We start from the raw sequence: 22,657 nt of genomic DNA, 5'->3' as shown, positions 1-22,657 counted from the left end.
GAATATCTGATTATTTGGATCCATCTTTAAAATAATTGAGTGTTAACCCGGAATAATTGAACTAGCTATTCTGAATGTCTTTTTTACCATCAATATTAACCCGCTAGAACTGATACGCGTCAAGAAATAACGGCGACAAACACACTGGAAAACTTTAAACGAAAGATTACAGAATTAGGTTGTTGTTAAACATTCTGATTTGTACAATCCATCCAACTAAAAGTCTTAATACGACATATCACTTTACATTTGTATTTTGGGAGGAATTTATATTTTATCTGAATTTGACCGAAGTCATGTTGGAAAAGTGACGTCAAGGGAAGAGTACAGGAGTATGCAGCGTTCAAAACAACTGGGAACTCGTAGGTGAAAACGAGCTCCGACTGGGAGAATTGTTTTGAATGGTCATCCAACTCGGAATTCGAACTCGGGCGTCGTTCTAGAGCTCTGACGTCATGACTTGGCCTCGTATTTTTCAGTGTTCCCAGTTGTTTTGAACGCTTTAGCTCGTTTTGCATGGCCTGATGCACATCAAATCAAATTTTATTGGTCACATACACACATTTAGCAGATATTATTGCGGGTGTAGCGAAATGCTTTTGTTCCTAGCTCCAACAGTGCAGTAGTATCTAACAATTCACCACAATATACACAAATCTAAAAGTAAAATAATGGAATTAAGAAATATATAGATATTAGCTGAGCAATGTAGGAGTGGCATTGACTAAAATACAGTAGTATAGAATACAGTATATACATATGAGATGAGTGAAGCACTATGTAAACATTATTAAAGTGACTAGTGTTACATTATTAAAGTGGCCAGTGATGCTATGTACATAGGGCAGCACCCTCTAAGGTGCAGGGTTGAGGAACTGGGTAGATGCTGGCTAGTGATGGCTATTTAAGTCTGGCATTGAGATAATGTTTTTCAGTCCCTGCTTTGATGCACCTCTACTGGATGATAGTGGGGTGAACAGGCCATGACTAGGGTGGTTGACGTCCTTGATGATCTTTTTGGCCTTCTTGTGACACCGGGGTGCTGCAGGTGTCATGGGAGGCAGGTACTGTGTCCTCAGTGACGTGTTGAGTAGACTAGTCCCATTCTCAACCCTCTGGAGAGCCCTGTGTTTGCGGGTGGTGCAGTTGCTGTACCAGGAGGTGATATAGCCTAACAGGATGCACTCAAATGTGCATCTGTAAAATGTTTGTGAGGGTCTTAGGGGCCAGGCTGAATTTCTTCAGCCTCCTGAGGTTGAAGAGGCGCTGTCGCGCCTTCTTCACCACACTATCTGTGTGGGTGGACCATTTCAGATCTTCAGTGACGTGTACGCCAAGGAACTTGAAGCTTTCAGCCTTCTCCACTGTGGTCCCGTCGATCTGGATAAGGGCGTGCTCCCTCTGCTGTTTCCTGAAATCCACGATCAGCTCCTTCGTTTTGTTGATGTTGAGGGAGAGATTATTTTCCTGGCACCACTCTGCCAGGGCCCTCACCTCCTCCCTGTAAGCTGTCTTGTCGGTAATCAGGCCTACCGCTGTTGTCGTCTGCAAACTTGATGATTGCGTTGGAGGCATGGGTGAACAGGGAGTACAGGAGCGGGCTGAGCACGCACCCTTGTGGGGCCCCTGTGTTGAGGATCAGCAAAGTGGTGTTGTTTCCTATCTTCACCTGTGGGTGGCCTGTCAGGAAGTCCAGGAACCAATTGCACAGGGTGGGGTTCAGACCCAGGGCCCCAAGCTGAATGATGAGCTTGGTGGGTACTATGGTGTTGAAGGCTGAGCTGTAGTCAATGAACAGCATTCTTACGTAGGTATTCCTCTTGTCCAGATGGGATAAGACAGTGTGCAGTGCGATGGCGATTGCATCGTCTGTGGATCTATTGGGGCGGTAAGCAAGTTGAAGTGGGTCTCAGGTAAGGTAGAGGGGATATGATCCTTAACTTGCCTCAAAGCACTTCATGATGACAGAATGACAGAAGTGAGTGCAACAGGGCGATAGTCATTTAGTTGAGTTACCTTTGCTTTCTTGGGTACAGGAATAATGGTGGACATCTTGAAGCAAGTAGGGACAGCAGACTGGGATAGGGAGAGATTGAATATGTCCGTAAACACTCCATCCAGCTGGTCTGCTCATGCTCAGGCCGCGGTAGGGATGCCATCTTGGCCTGCAGGCTTGCAAGGGTTAACACGCTTAAATGTCTTACTCACGTCGACCACGGAGAACAAGAGCCCGCAGCACTTGGGAGCGGGCCACGTCGGTGGCACTGTGTTATCCTGAAAGCGGGCAAAGGTGTTTAGCTTGTCCGGGAGCAAGACGTTGGTATCCACAACGTGGGTGGTTTTCCCTTTGTAATCCATGATTGTCTGTAGACCCAGCCACATGGGTCTCGTGTCTATGCCATTGAATTGTGACTCCACTTTGTCTCTGTACTGACGTTTTGCCTGTTTGATTGACTTATGGAGGGAATGACTACACTGTTTGTATTCGCCCATATTCACAGTCACCTTGACGTGGTTAAATGCGGTGGGAGCACACCCATATCCACTTCGACAGGACTGCAGTGGAGAAGGTAGAAAGCTTCAAGTTCCTCGGCGTACACATCACCCATGATCTGAAATGGTCCACCCACACAGACAGTGTGGTGAAGAACTCTTCAACCTCAGGAGGCTGAAGAAATTTGGCTTGGCACCTAAAACCCTCACAAACTTTTACAGATGCACAATTGAGAGCATCCTGTTGGGCTGTATCACCGCCTGGTACGACAACTGCACTGCCCGCAACCGCAGGGCTCTCCAGAGGGTGGTGCGGTCTGCCCTCCAAGACACCTACAGCACCCGATGTCACAGGAAGGCCAAAAAGCATCAAGTACATCAACCACCCAAGCCACGGCCTGTTCACCCCACTATCATATATATATATTACTCTCAATCACTGGTCACTTTAATAATGGAACACTAGTCACTTTAATCATTTTTACATACTGCTTTACTCATTGCTTATGTATAAACTGTATTATATTCTACTGTATTTTAGTCAATGCCACTCCAACATTGCCCAATGTAATATGTATATATTTCTTTATCCCAAGCTTACTTTTAGATTTGTGTGTTTTTGTGAATTGTTAATTACTACTGCACTGTTGTAGCTAGGAACACAATCATTTCGCTACACCTGCAATCTGCAAAGTATGTGTATGTGACCAATAAAATGTCATTTGATTTTGATATTTTTGGTTATGCTATTTGATTCTAAGTTCGGACATATGAAGTTTGTATGTGAACTATTTCTAAGATGCATTGTTTTTTCGAAACTCACTTCGTGCATAAGAGGGTGCTGCCACATGCACAGATCACATACACCACTGGAACTCCTATTTAAGCTGTTTACATCAGGGATGCAAACTGGTCACCTTTTGGCGAATTTCGCCGTTTTGAATCCAAAATAGGTGACCTACGTGATTTGTGTAGATCCGATGAGACAAGTTTGGGAGAGGGGGCGCAGCCAATCGTTTACATAACAACAGAATGCAGCGCAGCCCGCGACTGAAGAAAGAAGAGACAACCAATTTACTAGTTACAGCATCAGCGTGCGCTCTGGAAAGTCAGCTTGCCATTTACAGCAGCACATCCCCACACATGTAGCCTTGCGCACTTGATTGACGTCTATAGTGGCCACTATAATAGAGCAAAAATAGAATGTCTGTTTGTTTCATTTTATTTCTACTTTAAGATGTTTTTTTCCCAAGTGCAATATTTATGTGTCTGGTCACAAGCGCTCTATTATAAAGGCTGTCATGGCTAACTGCAATATTAGTGTATTGTTTTTTTTCCTCAAGACTTGAGTATCATTTGCAGTAAAGTCTAGGCAACAAATAACATTAGATTGCTTTCTTTACATTTTTTAGCTGTGAGTTAGGTTCACATGAACCACTTTTTATTTTACACAGAGGCTGATCTTGTAGATCATATTCTTTGTTGTTAAAACCTGCCTTTCCCCCTAGCAGGGATTTTTTTGGCATATTTCGGTGCCAAAAAAGTGTCACCTTTTTGGGCCCTCAGCACTTTGCATCCTTGTTACCTATCCTAATATTTTAAAAGATTTCTCATAAAAGCAGGTGTTTTAATCTGCGTCTGCTTATTTATGAACTTACTGTTTAAAAACCTGCAATATGTACATTTTCTGTGACCCGACCAAAATTCACATAGAAATGGAGTTATCGAGCTGTCATTCTCGTTTTAAAGCAAGTCTAAGAAGCTGTAGATATATTCTGTGTGTGTTATTTCTATGCTTTCCGTTCTTAAGTTTTGTTTTTGCGTGTTTTACTTTAGGTTTTGTACGCCAGCTTGACTTTTTGGTCCACAAGCCACTGTGGCAGGTAGAAATACTTTTCCCCCGCCAAGCGTACACCAAAAAATGGATGAGCATGCTTTGTAATATTTCTAAAACAATAATGTATTACTAGTAAGAGGTAATGTGGTATTGTTTCATTTCATTTTTTTTTTTTGTGACCTGAGTCTTTTAACCAAAATATCACAGATGAGACAAATGTTCACCTGCCCCTTAAGGGCAGGAGGTTATGGTGGTAATGCGTCTCGAGTCATGTTTGTGCCTGTGAGATTGTCTACTAGCAGTGTTGTATTCTCTTCCCTAGCAGTTGAAACTCAAACATTTGAAAAACAACCTAGCTTGTGAACAAAACAATGTAAATAGCCAAGAATAGGCTATATAGGATTTGTAGTTCTTTGACTTTGTGCAATTAATTAAAGCAATAAATATATATATTTCAATCTACCATAGGTGCCCTTATTTGTGAGGCATTGGAAAACCTCCCTTATTTTTGTAGTTGAGTCTTTGAAAATTCTTTGAAATTCACTGCTCAACTGAGGGACCTTGTATGTGTGGGGTACAGAGATGATGTAGTCATTCAACAATGGTGTGCAATAGTGGTGTTTAACACTATGCAACTTAATTCCATTTTGACATTATGGGGTATTGTGTTTAGTCCAGTGACACAATCTCAATTTAATCCATTTTAAATTGACTAACGCAACAAAATGTGGAAAAAGACAAGGGGTGTGAATACTTTCTGAAGACACTGTAGCTAGCTAGAACATCAGGTTACAAATAACAGCTAGTGGCTATTAAAATGTCCGGCTGCATGTAGGCAGAGAGGAAGAGGCGAAGAGATAGGGTTCACTCCCGTCAATCTGTACCCAATAAGCAGACCACCCGCATTTGGGACAATGACTCCCATTGTTAGGGCGGCGACAAGAACATAGTCATTATACACAGTATCTCTGATGTAGGCTAGCGATCCTACATTGATGTGACTCTTGAAATTTACACTGGCTGAGATTTGAAAGGATCACTGGCATGGTTGACTCAATTTGGTTGATGGATGTCTGTCAAACTGTCTAGCATTTCAAAGTCTTCTAACAATAGTCCGATGCAGTATTCGTTTCATTCAATTGAATGTCATTAACGAGTTTTCAGTTGAACAGATGAACTCTTTATCTAGATTGCTAGTATTTCAAACGCAATCTCAGGAGATAAGCCGAATATGTCTGGTTGATGTCATGTTCATTTTTGAATCCGCATCAATGGACTAGGAAGGGATATAGGGGTTCTCACAAGGGGTTTTATGTAGAAAAGCAGAGTAGAGCAGACACTTTTTTTAAAATATATATATTTCCGCAATGTCATTGAATGCAAAGATGGTATCAGCAGAAATGCAGTGCTCTGAGCACTGTATTCACTTTCAGAGAGATGATGCAATATGCATCCATTGGCTGATTATCACTTTGAATTGGCACATCCATTCTACCAATTCTAGTATCGTTACTAATAATAAACTCAATACTCAGTGGAGGTACCCCAGGCAACCTTTCAATTTGAAGGCTGGAACCTGAAGCGGCTTCAATGTAGGCGTACTCTATTCAAATTTCTAAGTGGTGGCATCAATGTCTGGTTCTTCAGTCAGATCAGTATCAGCAGGTTAACCGGTATCCATTTTTGTAGATGCATGTTCTTTCACATCAGAAAACACTATTTCTAGATCACAAATTGCAATAGGCCTCATCACAGTAGGGTTTTGTTGAAGTAGCTCCAGTAATTCAAAGTCTGTTAACGAGTAGGCCTAGATTGCGTGGCTGCCCAATTCTATTCATGGGTTGCGTGTTTTGTCACAATATTGTTTTGAAAGTTTGTTTTGGACTTATGCCCCACTGAGCATTCTACTCAATGCGTCATCGATGAGCACTGATGAAGATTTGATCAAAAGTGCATTAAATTGACTTGGAAATTAGAGTGACGTTCAAAGGGAGGCAAATAATTTGTAGGAAAACCCTTCGTCATCATTTTGATGTCACCAGATTGACTTTATATGCAGTATAATGTCAGCTAGCTAGCTAAGATTGGAGGCCACTGGGTTTTAGCTAGCTAACGTTAGCATTGCTAGCTATTTTTGACGAACTTTGCTAGCTGTTGGCAGCATTGCCATCTGTATGTTTGATGACATGATAATGCTGGCAAAGTTGTTTCCTACTAAATATTTGACTACTTTTAACAATGTCATCGTATTTCCAGGCATTATAGAGTCAGAGGAAGGCCCATAAAATTGTCAGACTCAAGTCGCCCAAGTGACTGTTCTCTCTGCTACTGTACGGCAAGTGGTACTGGAGCACCAAGTCTAGGACCAAAAGGCTCCTTAACAGCTTCTACCCCCAAGCCATAAGACTGCTGAACAATTAATCAAATGGCCACCTGGACTATTTACATTGACACCCTCCCTTCCATTTGTTTTTACAATGCTGTTACGCACTAGCTATGCATTACCCATACCTACATGTACAAATTACCTCGACTAACGTGTACCCCCTTTTATATAGCCTCGTTATTATTTTGATACTTCTTTATTTATTTTTAATATATTTTCTTTGCTCTTTCTTGAACTGCTTTGTTGGTTAAGGGCTTGTAAGTAAGCATTTCATGGTAAGGTCTACCTACTCCTGTTGTATTCGGAGCATGTGACAAATAAAATTGAGATTTTATAGTGCAATTTAGACTAAACTGTAGTTAGCCTCCATCTAGAATGACTGGGCTTATCACCACTTTAGGGCACCGCTATGGCGCTGCCGATGGAGGGCGGCTTCAGAACGTTCATAACAATTGCACCTCCATCACTTTATAAAATGTTGTTTACTCTACCCTGAAAGCCCGGGAGCAGCTCTCTAGAGCAGTAGTCTCTCTGAAGTCCACTGTGATCCTGGCTGTGTCTGTGGTTACAACTGGTTTCCTATCCTTATCTCCTTTCCCTTAACACTCCTATTCTAAGCAGGACTATGGCATTGGCATTCCTATTTCATTTTCCACTTCTCTCACACCAGTTGTCTTGAAGGAAAGGAGGATTTCAGAAGAGTATTATTTGGACATATTTTCCATATATGTTCTATGTGGAACCATCTGCATTTGTCTGGCAGTCTTCCATACTCCTAGTAGCCCTAGTCTTTGCTGTCTTTGAACGTTGTTGCTTTGAACCGTCAAAGTGGTAGACTGCGTCCTCTACTGCCCTGTTGTTATGGCTATAAACCCCCTTTAAATATTTCTGTGTGCCTTGCTGCGTGATTGTGAAGCGTGATGCTTTCCAGACCACCCTAGATATTATGTACTTAAAACTATGCAGAACTGGTCGTGTATTTGGATGTGCCTGACTGACCATTTAATCAAAATGTTTTATGTGAATATTTAGCCCCCCAATGTTGTTTTGATCAATGACTGTCTTCTCAGTCTTGAACGAGCAGTCTAGCTAAAGAAATTGCTGCATTTAGCCTTTGCTGTGGAATGTGTAGTTAGCTAGTAGGCCTTGGTTTTTGTTTAGCAATGAGTTTGGGGCTCCTTTAAACGTTGTATTTGGGAAATTGAATTAATTTCCGTCACACTGTAGAATAGTTTGGATATTCTTTTCCAATTCTAAGCTGCTGTAGTTTGTTAGATAACATTCTATCCTCTCTTCTCTCTCCAGAAAAAGAAGGCACAAGAAGAGGCGCATAGAAACATTTTCATACTCGATGACATTACATCGCAATGTCCGATCGTTTGGGGCAAATAACCAAGTCCAAGGATGGGAAAAGCAAGTATTCATCACTCAGCCTATTTGATAAGTACAAGGGAAAGTCTATAGAAACTCAGAAAACCGCAGGTAAGTCGTTGTCCATTCTTTCTCAAGTACTTCTGTGTTCAACTCCTATGTGCATGGCTTTAAGTATTTGAATGGCCCATGAAGCTTGACCAATACATCAAGTTTGCAAAGAGCTTTATTCACACCTCTCTCCTTCCCTCCGTCTGTGTCCGCTCCCTCCCCCTCTTCCTTCCAGCAGTTCCGCGACATGGCTTACAGAGTCTTGGCAAAGTGGCCGCAGCCAGGCGCATGCCCCCACCTGCTCACCTGCCGAGCCTGAAGTCGGAGAACAAAGGAAACGATCCCAACGTGATTATCGTGCCCAAAGACGGAACAGGATGGGCAAACACACAGGAACAAACCGATCAAAAGAGGTAGGTGAGAGAGCCCAGGATGGACATTGGGAAAGGTGGTCTGGATAACAGATGAATGCATTTATACCCAACTTCTTGAAGATTGAAAATCCGTAGACACAGCAATCTTGCCATTTCAATCAGCAACTGATGTAAATTGACGAAACCAATTTAGTGAACACTGGTCAATCAGTGCTATTGATTCAATTAAGTTCCAGGGAGAAATAGAAGTTGGCAAACAACGGCCTAATGATTTATACTCTCAGTAGTTTAAAATGGCTGTCGTCTCACTGATCTGAAAACTGACAAGTGATGTGCATTAAATTCTGTGATGTAATCATTTTTTACAGGTCATTCCAGATTAATTAGTGGAGATGAGGAAAGGATGCCACTATAGACTATTGAGATGCACTCTTGGATTAATGTTTTGCCATGATGCAATATGTTAAATGAATTCAATAGGTTTTGTATTCTGAGAGAACAAGTCATCTTTTACACATCCAAAGGGTAACATTGGATGATGCAAGAATGGGTGATGGAGGCGTTGGTGAGCAAAGAAAAGGGTATTTGTTCACCTGGTACACACTTTGCTGAAGTTTGTGTTTCTGTACACTTTCCAGTGCAGTCTGCGTGCAATTTATGGATGTGTTGAAACACGTACACTACCGTTCAAAGTTTGGGGTCACTTACAAATGTCCTTGTTTTTGAAAGAAAAGCAATTTTTTTTTGTCCGTTTAAAATGTTATCAAATTGATCAGAAATACAATGTAGACATTGTTAACCTCTGGGGTATGTGGGACGCTAGCGTCCCACCCGCGGGACACACTATTCAACAGCCAGTGAAATAGCAGGGCGGCAAATTCAAAACAACATAACAAAATGTACTTGTCCTCTTGCTCAGTTGTACACCTGGGCCTTCCACTCCTCTTTCTATTCTGGTTAGAACCAGTTGTGCTGTTCTGTGAAGGGAGTAGTACACAGCGATGTACGAGACCTTCAGTTTCTTGGCAATTTCTCGCATGGAATAGCCTTCATTTCTCAGAACAAGAATAGAAGTTATTTTGTTTCTGATCAATTTGGTGTTATTTTAATGAACAAAAAAATGTGCTTTTCTTTCAAATACAAGGATATTTCTAAGTGACCCCATACTTGAACGGTAGTGTACGTCTCGATCACACAGACAGCTTCATTGCATTTTGGTACACCAGAAGTACATTCATTTCCAATGGAACGCTGCGTTTGACTTGCAGTGTTGCAGTACGTTCTGTGTGGTGCATACGTTTGTGTGTCAAACTGTATGTGTAAACGGCTTGACAGAAATGGTAGCAGAAGTTGAATTTTGAACTTTTGTTGCACACACATCCAGATGATGCTGCGTCCATTTTACGCAATGCCACTAGGTGTTATCAAGGCATTAGCCCCATGTGCAGCTGCAGGAAAGAGCCTTGTGTCGCAGACTTGAGAGGCGTTCGTGTTTGCTACCTCAAGGTTAGCTCACATGGAGGCTGTTGAGCTGTCTGTGTGTGGGAGTTGATTGGTGGGAAGTGACCACTCTGTTGTTTAGTGTGTATGAGTCTGTGGGTGGCTGGAGGAGTGAGAGCAGGAAGACTGAGGAGCTAACATACAATGAGTATATGGCAATGTTGATTGAACACCAAACATATGGCATTTATAAAACCAGCATTCATGTTGCAACTTTTTAGTGTTATTTGCATAGCAGGCATGACATTTTTCACACTGATCCCATGTGGCTCAGTTGATAGAGCATGCAATGCCAGGGTTGTGGTTCGATTTCCATGAGGCACCTGTATGAAAAGTAAGAAAAGTGTGCACTCACTACTTTAAGTCGCTCTTGATAAGAGCCTCTGGCTCAATGACTAAAATGTAGTAATTCGATAACAGAAAAGTGTGTCGGTTTGTGTTATGTTGCCTGGTAAGCGAGAAAGAATAGAGTGGGAGTACTATTTCTAATTCTTCACTGTTTGGCTGGGGTAAATTCATCAAGAGTTTATAGCTGGGTTACAAGTGTCCAAGTTCTGTAACGTGTAAAAGTGAAACTTTGCGCAGTATGGCATGTCTGTATCAAGATTTATATGTATCTAGTCTATCTCTGGAGTGACGGTTCCCTCTCTCTCACCTCCCTCAGTTCCATTGCATCAACAGCACAGCTGCTGGAGTTGCAGCCACAGCTGGCTTTGCAGAAATCTGTCTCCAATCTTCAGAAGCCCACACCGGTAGCCAGTCAGGAGGTGGGTTTGGCCTCTTGATTTTTGTCATCTACATCTTTCGGTTTCACTTTGAATTGTGATTGTTTTTGTCTTAGTGACTGCCTTTAACCTCTCTTGGGTATGTGGGACGTGACCGTCCCACCTGCGGGACACACTATTCAACAGCCAGTGAAATAGCAGGGCGCCAAATTCAAAACGACAATCTCATAATTCAAATTTCTCACACATACTAGTATTATACACCATTTTATTGATAGGACTCTCGTTAATCCAACCACATTGTCCGATTTGAAAAAGGCTTTACGGCGAAAGCAAAACATTAGATTATGTTAGGACAGCGCCTAAAAAATAAAAGCCACACAGCCATTTTCCAACCAAGGAGAGGCGTCACAAAAACCAGAAATACAGCTAAAATGAAGCACTAACCTTTGATCTTCATCAGATGGCACTTATAGGACTTCATGTTACACAATACATGTATGTTTTGCTCGATAAAGTTGATATTTATATCCAAAAAACCCATTTTACATTGGCCCGTAATGTTCAGAAATGTTTTTCCTTTAAAAACTTCCAGTGAATGAGCACATCAATTTATAGAAATACTCATCATTAACGTTGATAAAATATTAAACTGTTATTCAAAGAATTATGGATAAACATCTCCTTAATGCAACCGCTGTGACAGATTTCAAAAAAGCTTCACGGGGAAAGCACACTGCAATAATCTGAGTACTGCGCTCAGAAAACAACAGCAGGCAATACAGATACCCGCCATTTAGGAGTCATCTAAAATCATAAATAGCATTAGAAATATTCACTTACCTTTGATGATCTTCATCAGAATGCACTCCCAGGAATCCCAGGTCCACAATAAATGTTGTTTTGTTCGATAAAGTCCATAATTTATGTCCAAATACCTCCTTGTTGTTAGCGCGTTCAGTAAGCTACTCCAAATGTCGGAAGCGTGCTGAAAATGTCACGACGAAAAATCAAAAAAAGTTATATTTACGTTCGTAGAAACATGTCAAACGATGTATAGCATCAATCTTTAGGGCCTTTTTAACATAAAACTTCAATAATATTCCAACCGGACGATTCCAATGTCTTGAAAAATGTAATGGAACACAGCTACCTCTCACGTGAACGTGAGCCAATGAACTCATGTCCTTTCCTGAGTCAACAACTTCCAACTTCCTTTGTTCGCTCTCTGTTCACCATAGAAGCCTCAAACAACTTTCTAAAGACTGTTGACATCTAGTGGAAGCCTTAGGAAGTGCAAAATGAACCTTTAGTCACTGTGTGTTAAAAAACTACAACCCTCAGATTTCCCACTTCCTGGTTGGATTTTTCTCAGGTTTTTGCCTGCCATATGAGTTCTGTTATACTCACAGACATCATTCAAACAGTTTTAGAAACTTCAGAGTGTTTTCTATCCAAATCTACTAATAATATGCATATCCTACAGTCTGGGTAGCAGGCAGTTTACTACGGGCACACTTTTCATCTAGACATCAAAATACTGCCCCCTACCCTAGAGAAGTTAAGAAGCAATGTATCCCTTTGAAAATGGCCTATTTGGCATCGATATGAGTCTGAAAGTTATTCTAGTGTCAAAATTGACTACAAAGTGTAAATAGGATAATTTTAGTCATAAAGTCAATCTTGTCTAAAACGTTTGGAACATCCGTTCGTCATACTAGGTAAATGAAGGTTGGGTTTTGATGTCTGTTTGCCTACTAACATGGGGTGAAGAGCTGCAGTGATTGCTCTCTAATCAGTAGCATAGATGGTTAGACTAGCAGCTTCAACTGTTTACACACGTTGTGCATTTTCTTTACTTGCGAAATACCTTAGATGTAAAATTGAGCAACTAAAACATCCTCGGTCAAAACGTCAAAATTCATTACAGATAACTCGAGTAATCTTCGATTCATTCTGGGTATTTTAAGGAAGTGAAATAGGCTTCCAAACCGAACGCAAAATTGGTCAGGAAACACACCTCCAAGACTGAAATCTCTTTTAATTAATACAATTTCCTCTGTTGTTTCCACAGAGCACAAACACAGGTGGACCAAAGCAATGGGCCCAGCTAAATGGAAAGGCCATAGAACTAGATGGTGAGTTGGAATGGAAAACTCGACTGCTCAAAATCACTGTCTCTTTGGTCAACATTGATGGGGGTGCTATCAGACGTGTCAATTTACTGCATGCCTCCACCTCATGATTTTCCATCAGCCTCCGTTTCTTTTGACTCTGCTGTGACTGACAGCTGTGCCTCTTGTTTCCATGGCGACAGCAGGTTTAAGGGCCTCAAACCGACTGCAGCCCTTCTCTCACGAGGAATTTCCAACGCTGAAGGCTGCTGGGGAACAGGACAAGGCTGGCAAGGAAAGAAGCGCCTTCGATCCGTCGTATGGGCCCGGACCAAGCCTCCGCCCCCAGAGTGAGTGCAGTGGACATAGCTGTGGTGGCACAAACATGTACTCCAGTTCAAAAGGAATCCACATGCTTTTAAATTATGAATAGTGGAGCAGCCTCACAGCATAGTTTCTAATAAGTGCAGTGGGAAAATCTTGTGCACATACTTTAAAAAACTGAATACACTGCAATTTCACCTTATAACTCTTAAGACACAGGCTTGTTTTCTCAAATTCGTTTTCCTCTTGTCTTTCCAGATGTGACAAGTTGGAGGGAGGGTGGTGGGAGGAACCTTCTGCCCTCATCCCTGCCGGCAGGCCTGCCCTCAGATTCCGAGGGCAAGGCCAGCGGCGTAGCTGAGACTGGGAGCCCCCCTCCACCTCTTCCCCCCTCTGCCGCCCTCTCTGCCTCCATGGTCAGTCCCACCCCTGCCACCGTTGTCAGCGCCCCTCCAGTCCTAGAGCCCAAGGAGCCCTCTCTGCGCCCCGCCCAGCCCCTCCGCAGGCCCACCCCCCCTGCCCTGAACCATCACCAGCTCCACCACCCTACCACCACCACCACCTACCACGACATGCTGCCTGCCTTCGTAAGTAGCACAATATTGCTCTTAATTTATTTTCACTTTATGACACCTTAATGCAAGGTTCTGTTCTGACTACGCTTTTTGTCTATTGGTTTTCAGATGTGCCCCAAAGAGACTCGTGATGCTCCCGGCACTGCTGAACACACTGGCCCTGTCACTGTGGTCGCCCCAGTTCGCTTTGACAACCGGCCCACCTTCAGACAGCCCTACCCCAACATCAACCAAGAGCCCGTCAAGTAAGTTGTCACCTGCATATGCCTACTGTCTGGAAGCGATGCTCAGTTAAAATAATGAAAGATTAAAATGGATAATACAATTGAAGATTCTGTGAATTCATTTTTTTTCTTTGCAAAAATAATCGCAGACCTCTCACCTCCCCATGTTCCTATTCTCCTTGTAGCGGTGAGGTTAGGAGAGAAGAAAACCGCTTCATCCGTGGGCCCTCTCGCAACCCCTCCTCCAGACCCATCCGTCGGCCCGGTGACAGACCCCCTCGTCCGGCCATCATCAACCCAGAGGACCTGAAGGACCTGGATGAGCTGGACAACGACTGTGAAGACGGCTGGGCAGGTGGGGGGGCTTTCTGTTATCGCATCATACAAAGACTGAAACAACATTTCTGTGCATGTGCCCCAGCGGAACTAGATTGACCTTGATAAAAATGTTGCTCTCTCACCATTCCAGGTATCCATGAAGAAGTGGATTATGGCGAGAAACTCAAGTTCAGTGACGATGAGGAGGAGCACGCCGAAAAGAACAAGATGTGGTGAAATTACCCCCACCCCCTTTGTGTTTGTGACTGAATAGAATATTGTTGGTGTTATTTCTGTAGTTTTAAGAGCAGTGACCTTGTAGCAGTGACTGATTGTGAGCTCTATCTCTGACCCAGGGCTGAATGGGAGAACCAGCGTCGCGAGCACCAGTTGTCGCTGAGCTCAGGAGAGGGGGCGTACCCCCAGGAGGGCCCCGAGGAGGAGGCTTACCTGGCATTCCAGGAGCAGATGGCCCACAGGAAGATCAACAGCAGGTTCCCCTCTGGAGAACCACAGGTAAGGTCGTACCTGAGTCCACTATGCCTCAGGCTGCTACCCTTGCCTGGTCCCCCTAGCCTTCAATACCACTGATCTCTGAAGTTTTGAGTTTAAAGAAATATGGCAGAAGCCCGTCCAGTCATTTCACCTATCAGTGGTCATGAAGTCTTCAGACAATGCACATGACTATTATCAATAACCCTTGATTGAAATAAGACTCAACAAATCACCTTGTAGTGATTAAAAAGTGAATGTTTAATTACAACTTCCAGGGTAGAAATGCAGAAGCACATATGGAGATATGGTGGAGGTCACTGTAAGATGAACTGATGTTTAGGCATTAAAACATAAAGAGTACATACACCTGTAGGAAGAGAATAATTGAGTCCATTGTACACAAAACCCATGTAGTCCCCACATTAACACCCCCGAACCCTCCTCTGTGGCGTCTCTAGGCCCAGCAGAAGAGCTCCGGGCCTGGCATGGCACACCAGGGTGAACCCCTGGACGACCAGGAGGAGCGCCAGGGCCCTGCCCGGGCCAAGTTTGTATCACCGGAACTCTCGGAGGCAGTGGAGAGAGCTCGCCGGCGCAGGGAGGAGGAGGAGAGACGCGCCCGTGAGGAGAGACTCGCCGCCTGCGCCGAGAAGCTCAAGAGGCTAGACGAGAGGTTTGGGAAGACGGAGAGACAGTTGTCAAGGTCTGAGGAGGGAGCGAAGGATGCAGAGAGCAAGGAGGCAGCACTGTCCACTGGGAGAGAGAGCAAAAACCACCAGGAGAGCTGGCAATATGGCACGAAAGGTAACACCAAACCGCCATTACTGTTTGTTTAGTAAACATGTATTTATTCAGGTTGATCAGTTAAAAATACTAACTTAAATTCTCAGTCATAGTGTGCACTTACTGTTGAAATTGAACATTTTACTGAATGGCTATCACTGAACGACGTGTAGGAAACATACAGGGTTGCCAGGTCTAACAAAAATTTCTAGCCCCAATGACCTCTGAACCTGCCCACAAGTCCTGAAAACTAGCCCCCGAAAATGTTTGCCCCGACAGGAGTTGCCAAATATATCCAATAAACCCTTTTCCCATAACGTTATTGAGTGAATTAAGAAGGAATATTGATGTCATTTTTAATGATGTAGGTTAAGAAGCAAAATTCGGTTTCCATCAAAATAGTTCTTCCGAATTTAAGAATATATTGCAAGAGAAAATATGAATTGCCCTTATCTCTCCAGATCATTTTCCATCAATGGATGTCGATTTAACTTGTTTTGACTGCTATGATTAAGCAATAAGGCCAGAGGAGGTGTGGTATATGACAAATATATCAAGGCTAAAGGCTGTTCTTAGGACATAAGAATGCAGTCTACTTTAAACCACCTCCTGAGCAAATTTCTCCAAAGAGCTCTAGTGCTCCCGAAGTAGTTTTCTAATGCTTTGTCGCTGTTATATCAGTTTTAGCGCATTTGGTCATTACGGAGACGCCCTTTTCCATAAAACCTATCTACAACTGGTAAGTTGTCATGACGTGTGCGCATGCTGCTGTCTCTGTGACTCAACTGCCTCTGCTGCAGCACTCTCTCAACCTGTGCTGTCAACACACACACACCCCTTCGGCCCTCCCCCAATCCACCATTCACTCATTCACTCACTCAATAACAGCTTGCTCACTGCCTGATAGTCAGCAGCAGGTCACAGTGAAATGTATATATTTTTAAGAGAAATGACATGGTGGCCGCTGTACAGTTTAGAGGTAGCCCAAAAACCTGCCACCCGTGACCAATACATTTTCACCCGCGACACTGTTTTCAAAGTAGTCCAATTTGGCTGGAAAACTACAAACATGGCAACACTGGAAACATGGGTAGCTATGTAAAAGTAGGATTATAACCCGCTCCCTCTCCTCTCCTGTCCCAGACACTGAGTGTCCCTTGGAGCACTCCCCCGGCCAGCAGGACTACAGGGAAGAGGGCACCTTGGGCTTTGCCCCCTACCGCAATGAGGACGAGGGCGGGGCTGATCCCACTTCTCCCTTGCCCGACTACACAAACCACCAGGCCTCCAAACCCCTCCCGCCCCGCTTCCAAAAGCAGCAGCAGGTGAGCCGCCCGGCCGACACCATCTGATGCTTTCCCAGCAGCCCCTTCCCTCCAGCCCCAAAAATCCTTATCCCCTCCCTAATTCCTGGCGGGATTAGCGGCTTGAGAAAGGCCCGTCAGAGTTCACAGGAGCAGGTGTTTTCCGTAACGACGGTCGTCGGGTATTATGAAGGGGGCCAACGGGTGTGTTTGTTTTATTCTGTTGTGTAGTGTTTTAATGAGTTCTGTGGTGGATGCACAGCAATAGGCAATTGACAAAACAGGAAATAACCACTCGCTGCATATAGTACACTTCTTTAAATGCATCTAGTCACTTTTTTATGTGAGGTGAATAATTGTACCAGTGTGTGAACATAATGGGTTCATGCTCTATGTCGTCCCTCCCCCTCTCAGGACCAAGTGTATAAAATGCAGCACTGGCAGCAGTCTGGCCACCTCGCCCCCTCTGGCTCCAGCCACCCCCCCGAGGGGATACTACCCCCCACACATGCTGGGCTTCGACCCCCGCTGGATGATGATGCCCCCCTTCTTGGACCCCCGCATGGCCCAGGGCCGCTCCCCCCGTGGACTACTACCCCAACGCTGTCCACTCTTCAGGTGAGACCTGAGAAAATAGTATTGTTTTACTAAAGGGAATGATGAATTTCCTGATTTCATTTCTTAATTCACTTTTTAGTTTAGTGACATCATGGTCAAACTTTCTAGATTGATATGGATCTCCAAATAATCCTGCATCTGTATCATCACTAACTGTAGAATACCACCTCTGTGTTTGCGTAGGAATGATGAAATCGATGATGCAGCCAGACCACCTGAACAGCCCAGGGTCCGCCTCTGACGATGGCTGCCATCCCAGCATGCATCAGGAGAGAAAGGCCCCCTCCACCGAGCCCTACCCCGTGTGGAACCAAGATGGCTACCCCCCTCGCAGTTTCACCCCACCCTACCAGAGACAGCACGAGAGCTCAGACAGGAGCCAGCCAGACGACCGGAGTGACAGGACATGCTCCCAGCAGGACTTGTACGAAGAGAGTGGCAACGAGTGCCTAGACAACCCATCTGGTGACCTCTCCCATCAGGCCTACCACCAGAGCAAAAGTCCCGACAGGGATCACCACCCGCACGACCAAGGCCTGCTCTCCTCAGCCCCAAGCCGGCCCCAGCAGCAGCATGTAGACAGCGACTACCCCAAACAGGAGCCCAAAGACAGGTACCTGAAGGACGGCACTGAACCCTGTGACGAACTCTTCGACACCTCCAAGGAAAAGGTTTTTGACTCAGACTTCCATAGGCGAGATGGAGGCCAGAAGAAGGAAGTTGGTGTTGGTGGTCAGAACCAGTGGTCTGATCCTGGCTCCAGCTCCCCTGCCAGCAGTGTAAGCCAGCCCTCTGAGACTGGCGGTAGGACCCTGACCCGCAGGACCGGTCCCATCAAGAAGCCTGTGCTAAAGGCCCTCAAAGTGGAGGACAAGGAGAACGAGAAGCCCAAAGTGGAGCCTGAGGAGAAGGTAGTCCCTTACCGCCTGGAAAAGGAGGTGCTCACTAACGTATATGACCTGAAGAAAGACAACCAGCCCCTAGTAAGTAACAGACGCTCGGCTTCACCTGCTATCGAGAAGCAGCCAGAAGAGAAGCAACAACCACCAGCTCCTGCTAAAATAGAGAGGCCAGCCAGTATCCACAGTGAAGATTTGCCGAAGGAGAACAGCTGGGACAGCGGAAAGAGCCAGTCCTCCAGAGACAGCCAGGAGAGCAGGGAGCCTGGTGCACCACGACGCAACAACTGGATCTTCATCGATGAGGAGCAGGCCTTTGCCGGAGCCAGGGGAACGGGTCGAGGTCGGAGCCGTGGCGGCTTCAGGGAGTTCAGTTCCAGAGGAGGCCGGGGAGGCCGAGAGAACCCCAGAGGAGGCTACAACAACAATATCAATAGCAGGGACGCCGCTGCAGCCCAGAGACGAGGCAGAGGACTGCCCAGGGACTTTGTCAAAGTGGAGGACCTGCAGAGGGGGAAGCCGAGGAGGCGCAACGTCAGCGAGACTCTGAGCGAGACCTCAGAGTACGAGGAGCTGCCCAAGCGGCGACGCCAGAAGGGCTCTGAAAACGGAGAGGGTGGCAGCTACCCAGAGCAGGGAGAGACCAGGAAGGCCGACCGAGACTCTTGGAGGTCCAACAAGGTGTACACGGAAGAACAGGCAGCCAGTGATGCCCGCGACAAGGCCAAAGCCAGCAGCAGGGGGTTCGGAGGCTTCGGCCGCTCGCTGCCTCCCAGACTCGATACTGGCAGGGGCTACAACACCAGCCGAGGGTTCAACAACGGCTCCAGAGACATCTCCACCTGGAGGGGGCGGGGGACTCAGTTTGGCAGTGGCGGTGGGCCCATGCAGGAGAACGGCTACGGCCTGGGCACCGAGACCTATTCCAGGAGACCACCTGCAGAGCGTGAGCCCCTCAAATACATCCCCAAGTTTACTGGCTCTACTGGTTCCTTCATGGAGAACGGCGCTGAGGACCGCAGCGGGGAGGGCGAGTACTACATAGACAGCGACAACCCTGGACAACAACCGTTGAGAAGACGGAGGCCGCCGCGCCAGGACAAGCCCCCACGTTTCCGCCGACTACGTCAAGAGAGGGAGCCCGGCAGCGGCCAGTGGACCAGCGATGAGTACATCAACGGATCGGAAGGATTCGCAAACCCCTGGCCGAGCCGCTCCAAGGAGGGAGGTAAAGAGGACAGCTGGTCCAGTGGCCACTACTCCGGAGGGGGGGGTAGGTCCGGTGGTCAGCACGGCCAGGCGGAGGACTGGGAGACTGGCTCAGAGAACAGCGACTTCAGCGACTGGAGGGAGAAGCGTGGTGGAGGGCAGCAGCAGCAGGCCCACGGGGGAGATGGGCACTCAGACTCAGGCCACGGGGATCCTGGGTCTGGAGAGAAGAGGGAGCTGGCCAAGAGGAGTTTCTCCAGCCAGCGCCCCCTGGTGGACCGGCAGAACAGGAAGGGTGAGGTGGATGGGAACAAGATGACACGCTCTTCAGAGAACCCTAATGCTCTGCCCTCCTGTAACAGGAATGACGGCTGGCAGAATGGAGGGTCCTCCAACCATAAGAGGTGAGTACTGTGCTAACTTTGGCATATGCAAACTTGGTGTGAGAACGTTCAACAGAACTGTTGATATTGTTTTTTTCTTGACTTAATTGTTTCAAAACATCCTCAAGACATCAATATACTGGAGCTTCTAAAAAAAAACCTTAGCAACACTTTCGCACAATAATACGTTTTAAGTGGTAACACCTGACTCATGGAATGTCTCTCCCTACTTACAGCAGGAGCCCAGAGGAGTCAGGCCCAGTCTACAATGTTGAGCAGTCTGAGGAAGGCCACCAGGCCAACGAACCCTCGGGGAAGAAGCTGGACAAGGAGCTGAAGCCCAGGTCTGTGAAGGGAGACCTGGCCAAACCACTGTCTCAGTACGACCTCAACAGCTACCCCAGTGAGTATGCCAGGCACCAACTTCATAGTAACACATACTTGAGTCAATTAAGCATTGCTCAAATGAAATCTTAACCAGGGGTCTCAACCTGGTGGGCCAGATGACTGATTTAATGTGGCACACGTGTGTCTTCCAGTTGAGGGGGATTCTGGGGGTCCTAGTCCAGACGGGTTCCAAGACCTGTCCAAGAAACAGCTGCGGCGCCCACAGGAAGACGACAGAAGGAGAAAGGAACAAGGAGCTCCTGTAAGTTGACAGAACATTCAAATAAGCCTGAGACATTTAAATAAATCTTAACGAACAGTCTAGAGAATAGACACAGTTTTGAGTAAAATCAAAATAATTCCAAATCAAAGTGTATTTGTCACGTACGCCGAATACAACAGGTGTAGACCTTAAGTGAAATGCTTACTTACAAGCTCTAACCAATAGTGCAAAAACGGTATTAGGTGAACAATAGGTAAGTAAAGAAATAAAACGACTGGCTATATACAGTAGAGAGGCTATAAAAGTAGCGAGGCTACATACAGACACCGGTTAGTCAGGCTGAGGTAGTATGTACATGTAGATATGGTTAAAGTGACTATACAGTAGGGGGGGGAAGTATTTGATCCCCTGCTGATTTTGTATGTTTGCCCACTGACAAAGAAATTATCAGTCTATAATTTTAATGGTAGGTTTATTTCAACAGTGAGAGACAGAATAACAACCAAAAAATACAGAAAACCGCATGTCAAAAATGTTATAAATTGATTTGCATTTTAATGAGGGAAATAAGTATTTGATCCCCTCTCAATCAGAAAGATTTCTGGCTCCCAGGTGTCTTTTATACAGGTAACGAGCTGAGATTAGGAGCACACTCTTAAAGGGAGTGCTCCTAATCTCAGCTTGTTACCTGTATAAAAGACACCTGTCCACAGAAGCAATCAATCAATCAGATTCCAAACTCTCCACCATGGCCAAGACCAATGAGCTCTCCAAGGATGTCAGGGACAAGATTGTAGACCTACACAAGGCTGGAATGGGCTACAAGACCATCGCCAAGCAGCTTGGTGAGAAGGTGACAACATTTGGTGCGATTATTCGCAAATGGAAGAAACACAAAAGAACTGTCAATATCCCTCAGCCTGGGGCACCATGCAAGATCTCACCTCGTGGAGTTGCAATGATCATGAGAACGGTGAGGAATCAGCCCAGAACTACACGGGAGGATCTTGTCAATGATCTCAAGGCAGCTGGGACCATAGTCACCAAGAAAACAATTGGTAACACACTACGCCGTTAAGGACTGAAATCCTGCAGCGCCCGCAAGGTCCCCCTGCTCAAGAATACATATACATGCCCGTCTGAAGTTTGCCAATGAACATCTGAATGATTCAGAGGACAACTGGGTGAAAGTGTTGTGGTCAGATGAGACCAAAATGGAGCTCTTTGGCATCAACTCAACTCGCCGTGTTTGGAGGAGGAGGAATGCTGCCTATGACCCCAAGAACACCATCTCCACCGTCAAACGTGGAGGTGTAAACATTATGCTTTGGGGGTGTTTTTCTGCTAAGGGGACAGGACAACTTCACCGCATGTACCAAGTTGCGAAACGTCAGCCTCGAAACCTTAATGACTTGGAGAAGATCTGCAAAAGGAGTGGGACAAAATCCCCCCTGAGATGTGTGCAAACCTGGTGGCCAACTACAAGAAACGTCTGACCTCTGTGATTGCCAACAAGGGTTTTGCTACCAAGTACTAAGTCATGTTTTGCAGAGGGGTCAAATACTTATTTCCCTCATTAAAATGCAAATCATTTTGTAACATTTTTGATAAGTGTTTTTCTGGATTTTTTTTGTTGTTATTCTGTCTCTCACTGTTCAAATAAACCTACCATTAAAATTATAGACTGATCATTTCTTTGTAAGTGGGCAAATGCACAAAATCAGCAGGGGATCAAATACTTTTTTCCCCCACTGTATATGATGAACAGAGTAGCAGTAGCATAAAAGAGGGCTTGGTGGGTGGCGGGACACAACGCAGATATCCTGGTTAGCCAATGTGCGGGAGCACTGGTTGGTCGGCCCAATTGAGGTAGTATGTACATAAATGTATAGTTAAAGTGACTATGCATATATGATAAACGGAGAGTAGCAGCAGCGTAAAAAGAGGATGGGGGGGCACACAATGCAAATAGTCCGGGTAGCCATTTGATTACTTGTTCAGGAGTCTTATGGCTTGGGGGTAAAAACTGTTGAGAAACCTTTTTGTCCTAGTCTTGGCACTCCG

General features: G+C 45.3%; 1 protein-coding gene across 1 annotated transcript in view; it reads left to right on the top strand.

Annotated features, from left to right (window-relative positions):
• Positions 1-22,657, top strand: part of prrc2b (proline-rich coiled-coil 2B) — a 33,231-nt gene that overhangs the window by 1,082 nt on the left and 9,492 nt on the right. Inside the window, 18 exon segments of the mRNA XM_014133027.2 lie at positions 8,022-8,198; positions 8,374-8,551; positions 10,677-10,779; positions 12,812-12,875; positions 13,055-13,201; positions 13,434-13,762; positions 13,859-13,995; positions 14,160-14,329; positions 14,444-14,525; positions 14,649-14,808; positions 15,246-15,591; positions 16,714-16,895; positions 17,289-17,324; positions 17,326-17,454; positions 17,456-17,492; positions 17,676-20,004; positions 20,220-20,386; positions 20,523-20,632. Coding sequence (XP_013988502.2) covers positions 8,084-8,198; positions 8,374-8,551; positions 10,677-10,779; positions 12,812-12,875; positions 13,055-13,201; positions 13,434-13,762; positions 13,859-13,995; positions 14,160-14,329; positions 14,444-14,525; positions 14,649-14,808; positions 15,246-15,591; positions 16,714-16,895; positions 17,289-17,324; positions 17,326-17,454; positions 17,456-17,492; positions 17,676-20,004; positions 20,220-20,386; positions 20,523-20,632 — 4,821 coding nt within the window. The 5' untranslated portion in view covers positions 8,022-8,083.

The sequence above is a fragment of the Salmo salar genome, chromosome ssa01 (assembly GCF_905237065.1).
Source record: "Salmo salar chromosome ssa01, Ssal_v3.1, whole genome shotgun sequence".
Taxonomy (NCBI): domain Eukaryota; kingdom Metazoa; phylum Chordata; class Actinopteri; order Salmoniformes; family Salmonidae; genus Salmo; species Salmo salar.
This window is presented reverse-complemented; position numbering and strand designations above follow the sequence as displayed.